General features: G+C 41.2%; 1 protein-coding gene across 1 annotated transcript; it reads right to left on the bottom strand.

Moving 5' to 3' along the window:
- Window positions 1–2,938: 2,938 nt before the first annotated feature.
- On the bottom strand, window positions 2,939–5,762 carry LOC110461305. Its single transcript, XM_021514729.1, has 5 exons — window positions 5,523–5,762; window positions 5,025–5,174; window positions 4,276–4,713; window positions 3,633–3,905; window positions 2,939–2,971 (listed from the first exon to the last, which is right to left on the bottom strand). Exons 1-5 carry the CDS (start codon window positions 5,760–5,762, stop codon window positions 2,939–2,941), a joined length of 1,134 nt encoding a protein of 377 aa, XP_021370404.1.
- Between the last annotated feature and the right edge of the window lie 2,266 nt (window positions 5,763–8,028).

Genomic DNA, 8,028 nt, shown 5'->3' with positions numbered 1-8,028 from the left:
CCTGAAACCAAGTGCCTTTCTTGTATAAGGTCAAAAATGATGATTTTGTTGGCATTTGTCTATCTGTATAAAATGGTCATTTTGGCGATATTGGTCATATGGATAGTATAGGGGTGAAAATCTTCAAAAATAAAAAATCTTTCAAATAATATCATTAGTAATGTAATTTAAAGTTATTAGAACCTGAAACCAAGTGCCTTTCTTGTATAAGGTCAAAAATGATGATTTTGTTGGCATTTGTCTATCTGTCTAAAATGGTCATTTTGGCGTTTGTCTCTAATATGTGTGATATAGAGGTATCTTTTTAAAATTTTAGGTTACAAAAAACAGTGGATACAAAAGAAATGACGACCATAAAGAAGACTGCTGATGAAGTAAGTTTGACAATGGACACTTTTAGCATACCATTACCAACAGCTTCTCCGGGCGTATGGACAAAGTTTCGTGTTCCATTTTGCAGATGTGTCATCCACTTACTCTTCAGACTCATCAGCCAATTTATACAATAGGGGATGAAAATTGTTTATACCGAGCCATTTTAAGGAGTCTGTATGGAAGTGAAGACTACCACGTACAGCCTCGTCTATGCAGTGCTATGTAGTTGATTTCATATCCACAGCACTATAACAACAGCTCTCCCGATTTCATCGATTCTATACAGAGTGTGTATGTCGTAGTAAGTAATTATATGCAACTCCTCAACGCAGCAGTTACCTATGGAGCGTATTCAGAGAGGTTACATATGTATGCACTCTCTGCCGTCACTAGAGCCATGCTTCATTTATTCTATCCACCAACGGACCTTATCAACAACATGTCAAGTGCATTCACTAGGAGAGTGATAGGACAGAGTTCTCGACCATTTCCCCATGGGGACCCTAACATTATGTGGACCTAGACATTTGCACTTCGTAGGGTCAATCAATTTCAGCCACACCACTTCGTTCCCCTGAGAAAGATTTCAGAGAGTCAAGAAGACATGACAGTGGTGGATTTGTCCGATCATGAAGGGGAGGAGGAGAGAGCCGCTATGGAGCCACAAGAATGTTTTAAGGATACAAGTCCAGTATCACCTTTACCCTCCGTCACCGATTCTACATCAGACGAGCAGTCTTCCCCATCATCTTCATCTCCAGATCAACCCCAGCCATGTGTTGAGATAGATGGACCTTCAATGGGACACCTACCAGGTGGCAAGTTCCTTCATGCTCTGTCTGTTGTTGATTTTTTTTCCGACTCAACAGTTGCACTGCATTCTATTCCATTGGGCCAGAAAAACAATGCCTACTTCATCATTGATAATTCTGCCAACAAAGACCGTCGCACGACGGGAGAACAGTGCCAGTTCTGGGATGATTGTGGAGTCTGGGTTAGGACATCCCGGGGATCACCAAAGTCATATTTCCTGATTGACGAGGGCAGAAAGAAACTGTACTATGTGGTGTTGAAGAATGGCATAATTTGCAAGGAGCGTCAGGAAAACAAGAAGAAAGTCTTCCCTCAACTGATACCCCAACCAGGACCAGATGACTTGCTCATTCTGCAACACTACTACAGCTGCAGCAAGGAATCATCTCAGTACAAGCGTAGAGTGACCTGGATTGAACACGTACCCGAACAATATCTTCAGGGAAAATCCAACATGGCGCTAGTTGAGTATTACGGTCAATTTCCAGGACCAACAGCAGGCCGTATAGACGAACAATACCGGAGGTGCTGACGGAAGTTGGAAAACTGTCAGAAACCATGGGTCTTCGCAATGTGTACGACAGGATGCACCACACTAACAATAACCCCGTCATGCTTCCCATGTCCATGCAACAGGTTCGGAACAAAAGAAAACGTGTGCTGTCAAAGAAGAAACAACAGACTGGATGCCTTCCATGTACAGAAAACGTTGCCGCTCTTACCGATATTGCGCAAGACCACCCTTTTGTGAAGGATGTAGTGTTTTTGGATTCTAAAGTACCATCTGTTGTGTGTTTTACCATTGACCAAATCCAGGATGTTAAGCGCTTTTGCTCAACAGGCCTTGCAGAGGTATGGGGATTTGACAAAACTTTCAACTTAGGGGATGTTTTTGTCACGTCACGTGTTTTTAAACACAAAGAGGTTAAGAACAGACTTACAGATGACCACCCTCTTTGTCTTGGACCAGTTTTTCTCCATGGGAACTCCGACTTTGAGTCATACAACATCTTCTTTGCTATTCTGAGTGGAAAGTTTAGTGAGCTGGAAGTTTCGCTGATGACCATTGGTTCGGATGATGAAACTGCAATGAGGAAGGCAATCCAGCGCCAGTTTCCTTCAGCCTGCAATACGGTTTGCACTAGACATCTGAAGAACAATGTCAAGGATTACCTTTGGAAGCAGGTATCTACAACAGCCACTGAAAGGAAAACTATTGTAGAGATCATCTTCGGTGTCAATGGTATGACGGCGTCAGAGGACATGGATGTTCTACGATACCGGATGGACAATGCTTTAGCTGATTGGACCAAAATGCCCAGTTTCGTGGAGTATTTCAAGCGGAGACTACTTCCAATCATCCAGGAGAATGTGTGTGTACCTCAGCAGACACGGAAGATAACAAATGCGTGGAGCAACAACAACTGCGAGTCGATCAACCATGTTTTGAAGGTAAAGACAGACTGGAAGCAGTTAAAGCTGGTTGAACTTGTTGCCCGGATCTACGAACATGTAAATGTAAAGTACCAAGATGTGAAACGGGCCCTATACCAGGAAGGATCCTTCTACCTGGCTGAAGGCTTTGTTCATCATCAAGTCACTCATGATGTTTGGTTCAATAAAACTGAAGAAGAAAGAAGTGCAGCCTTCAAGAGGTTCATGACAGACAAGGGCAGAAAACCAACAAATCTGGTGACATCAAGAGATGGATCGTTGACAGTCCCATGAAAGGCATCCAAAAGTAAGAAAATCAACCAAATTCGTCAAAGCCGGGCTGACAGAACTACAACACCAAAGCGACTGTTCTCAGTATTTTAAAAGGATGGACATGTTACTGCAAATTGCCGTGTTTCGTTTCAACGCCATTGTTACCAATGGTAGGCATATTTGCACTAAGCCATCATAGGTGAAAGCTGATATGTACAACATTCTCTCTGGAAATACCTACTTCACTCTCAACATCATCTGCTCTGGAAATACCTACTTCACTCTCAACAGCACTGCTCTGGAAATACCTACTTCACTCTCAACATAATCTGCTCTAGAAATACCCATATCTTTCTCAGCATCATCTGCTCTGGAAATACACGTATCACTATCAGCATCATCTGCTCTGGAAATACACGTATCACTCTCAACATGACAGACAAGGGCAGAAAACTAGCAAATCTGGTGACATCAAGAGATGGATCATTGAGTCCCATTAAAGGCATCCAAAAATAAGAAAATCAACCAAATTCGTAGAAGCCGGGTTGAAAGAAATACACCAAAGCGACAGCGGAAGGCATAGTGTTCTCATTATTTTAAAATGATGGACATGTTACTGCAAATTGCCGTGTTTCGTTTCAACGCCATTGTTACCAATGGTAGGCATATTTGCAAAAGTAAATTAAAGCCATCATAGGTGAAAGCTGAGATGTACACCATTCTCTGGAAATACCTACTTCACTCTCAACATCATCTGCTCTGGAAATACCCATATCACTCTCAACATCATCTGCTCTGGAAATACCCATATCACTCTCAACATCTTCTGCTCTGGTAATACCTACTTCACTCTCAACATCATCTGCTCTGGAAATACCTCCTTCACTCTCAACATCATCTGCTCTGGAAATACCTACTTCACTCTCAACATCATCTTCTTTGGAAATACCTACTTCACTCTCAACATCATCTGCTCTGGAAATACCTACTTCACTCTCAACATCACTGCTCTGGAAATACCTACTTCCCTCTCAACATCATCTGCTCTGGAAATACCTACTTCACTCTCAACATGACAGACATGGGCAGAAAACAAACAAATCTGGTGACATCAAGAGATGGATCGTTGAGTCCCATTAAAGGCATCCAAAAGTAAGAAAAACAACCAAATTCGTCGAAGCCGGGCTGAAAGAACTACAACACCAAAGCGACAGCGGAAGGCATATTGTTCTCAGTATTTCAAAAGGATGGACATGTGACTGCAAATTGCCGTGTTTCGTTTCAACGCCATTGTTACCAATGGTAGGCATATTTGCAAAAGTAAATTAAAGCCATCATAGGTGAAAGCTGATATGTACACCATTCTCTGGAAATACCGACTTCACTCTCAACATCATCTGCTCTGGAAATACCTTCTTCACTCTCAACATCATCTGCTCTGGAAATACCCATATCACTCTCAACATCTTCTGCTCTGGAAATACCTACTTTACTCTCAACATCATCTGCTCTGGAAATACCTCCTTCAATCTCAACATTATCTGCTCTGGAAATACCTACTTCACTCTCAACATCATCTGCTCTGGAAAAACCTACTTCCCTCTCAACATCATCTGCTCTGGAAATTCCTACTGCACTCTCAACATCATCTTTTCCGGAAATACACGTATCACTCTCAACATCATCTGCTCTGGAAATACCTACTTCACTCTCAACATCATCTGCTCTGGAAATGCCTACTGCACTCTCAACATCATCTGCTCTGGAAATACACGTATCACTCTCAACATGACAGACATGGGCAGAAAACAAACAAATCTGGTGACATCAAGAGATGGATCGTTGAGTCCCATTAAAGGCATCCAAAAGTAAGAAAAACAACCAAATTCGTCGAAGCCGGGCTGAAAGAACTACAACACCAAAGCGACAGCGGAAGGCATATTGTTCTCAGTATTTCAAAAGGATGGACATGTTACTGAAAATTGCCGTGTTTCGTTTCAACGCCATTGTTACCAATGGTAGGCATATTTGCAATAGTTAAGCCATCATAGGTGAAAGCTGATATGTACACCATTCTCTCTGGAAATGCCCATATCACTCTCAACATCTTCTGCTCTGGAAATACCTACTTCACTCTCAACATCATCTGCTCTGGAAATACCTACTGCACTTTCAAGATCATCTGCTCTGGAAATACCTACTTCACTGTTAACATCATCTGCTCTGGAAATACCCATATCACCGCTTTCTCTGGACTGACCCAGTCGATAAGGACATTCCTAATAACAAACGAAACACCCTACTATTTCCAAGCAACATGTTGATTCAAGCAGTTGAGCTCCAGGCTAATGCGAGTTTGGACTCTCTAGTTTGAGTCAACAAACACAAGCGATTCCTCCGATAGCCAGTCGACTTTCCTTCGCCTATCTTATTATGCTCTACTTCATTCTCCCAACACCATCTACTCTAAAATACATAAAGGCATCGGTGGCCCATCAGCGCGCTCTGTTTGGTATTACCCTAGTAGGCATGTGGAGTTTACAGAGGGCACTAAGTCATGGGATGACAAAGTAGAGGAGGACCCTGTTAAGTTATCAAAAGATGAACTACAGGAGCTTAATAAATACCTGGCCCGGCCAGTGTGTCTGCCCGTCCGTCCTCTCCTCCACCTCGGGGCGACTACCTATCTCCGGAACGCGACCGAGGTTTCCATCAAAACTATGGGGGGAACCGATCACCGGATTATCGTGACAGGACACCGGCCCTTTATCCCTCATCGGATTATTGCGATAGGGCTCAGTAACTGCGTCCGCCCCAGGACAACGGGCGTAATACGTACGACGGTAGACGTCAAGATAGGTCGCCATACTCAGAACAAGGTCCTGTTATATCTCATATACCATGCCAGACCATGTACAGGACTTAATCTTTAAAAAGATACAAATAGTATACAGAATATAAACAGACAGTAATATAAAACAAGTAGTTTACAGTGTATTATAAACCATTAGTTCTTGTAACTGCTATTCGCATGTTTCATTGCTAGTTGTATTTTAGAACAGCGAAGTAAACTTGCCTGCAGTAGATGTGTGTTAAAGTGTGTACAATGAACTTACATGTGTAAGCTGTCTGTAATAGTAAATACAAGTGTAATACCTGTCTGTAATAGTAAATACAAGTGTATTACCTGTCTGTGATTGTAAATACATGTGTAATACTTGTCTGTGATACTAAACTACAAGTGTAATACCTGTCTGTAATACTAAATATAAATATAGTAGGCGGGGTTCCAATCACAAGACAGCTCGGGCGTCACCGGTTTCTTTCAATGCCCTCTGTATTCTGATATTAGGCATCATATTACCACTATTTATAATCTATTAGGATATTTAAATCTGCACTGTTTAGTATATGGTATTAGTAATGCCTCCGACCAATTAAATAAAACTATTCTTATACATGTTCACTCTTATATTAAATCATCAAAACGTTTCGTTACTTATACGTGCTAGATAAATTTCCAAATGAATATTCATGTATTGTTATAATTATTGTTATTCAGGCAAGTTTTATCCCTTAAATAACGAGTATTATACATAAACTGGTGTGGGTGTGGGTGTGCATGAGTGTGAGAGGAAACGAATCACAACATTTTATATATTTAAGCATTGTACATATCTACCGGAATTAGAAGAAGACTGATATAGGCAAAGCCTGTTGTCTTATTCTTTTGTCAATACTGTTCTAATATCTTCTTTAATGTTAACTTATATGTTTGTATTATTTATGTATTGTCAATAAAATACTTTTGAAATTAAAATTACCGGTTAGTGGGTTTTATTGGCCGACTAGTTTCGACTCTTAAAGCGAGTCTTCATCAGGACAACGACATGTTAGAAAATGCCCCCTGAAGTACTCTCAGGGAGGCTCGTTTTTACATTGTGGCGTCATATATAATGGACACTTTTATGACGTAATTAATAATGGCCAAGGGCAGGTAAACAATTACCTGTCATCTTATAATGTTAAGAAAATGTCAGTTTCCTGTAAATAAAACATGTTATGTGATATGTGCAATAAAGCTTATCTATAAAACGTCTGTGTTACTATTGTTCATTATTACAACATTCACTCATCTAGGCATATGGTGTTGGCTGATGCAGAAACATCTAGGCTAAGTTCTTGTAGTCCACTATATCTCCCATGGTGCTTGAAGCGGAGCTGGAAGAGTCGCTACTCAGAAGTAAATCCTCTTTTAATAGGCCTAGGTCGAGCGCTTTCTCTACAATAGGTCTTGCGTTTGAAGTTGGGCTGACTTTTGTTAATGTAGTCGCGGGCCGTGTCCTAAATTTAGCTTGTTCCAATTGCTGCTTGGTCAGTGCTTCCGCAGTTTTTTCCCACGGCATTGGTTTGGCCGCCTTTTCCCCTCGTGGTGTCTTTCATCACCTCTGGTCCAATGTAGTAAAATTGGTGTGCCGTTCTTAGATGGCGATCATAGTTTTCCTGGCGGCCGAAGGTTTCCTTGCAAATTTTGCATCTGTACCTGGTCACTTCGGCACTGTGTGAAATATTGATGTGTCGTCTAAGTGTTCCTAATGATGAATATGTTTTCCCGCATAGTATACACGGGATCTTACGTTTTACTTTTGCTGGTCCGTTATCGTCCGCTTGGTTGTTTTTGTGTTAACCATTGTTCCTAGGTGATAATGTTCAGTCCCCAGGGTCTTTGTGTTTTGAACAAATGAATCCTTGGCCCGGGATTATTTAACGGACTTAAGTCTAAAGTTTTTTGACTTAAGTCTGAAAACAGACTTAGCTTGGGGATCATGAAAAAACACCTTAAGTCTTAACTCTAAATTTCTGTCTTAAATCCTAAGACTGCCACAGGGTAGACTTGGGTCTGAATTTGATCTTAAGTGTGGCGGACAATATGGCGGGCATATCGTACGCTTCAGGTGCCCGTCTGCTCCATTGAGAGAAAGGAAGAGACATTTCGTCCCGATTATTTCTAGACAGTTTAATTTTAAAACCCTCCAATTAATTCAGGACGAACAGAGTTTGCTACGAGTACATTGAGAGAAACAAAGAGATAGTTCTATTTCGATCTTCTTACGATATAAAAATGGCCGATAT

This window comes from Mizuhopecten yessoensis, unplaced genomic scaffold, assembly GCF_002113885.1.
Source record: "Mizuhopecten yessoensis strain PY_sf001 unplaced genomic scaffold, ASM211388v2 scaffold10603, whole genome shotgun sequence".
In the NCBI taxonomy this organism is placed as follows: Eukaryota; Metazoa; Mollusca; class Bivalvia; order Pectinida; family Pectinidae; genus Mizuhopecten; species Mizuhopecten yessoensis.
Note: the sequence above shows the minus strand (reverse complement) of the source record. Positions and strands in the feature narration are given on the sequence as shown.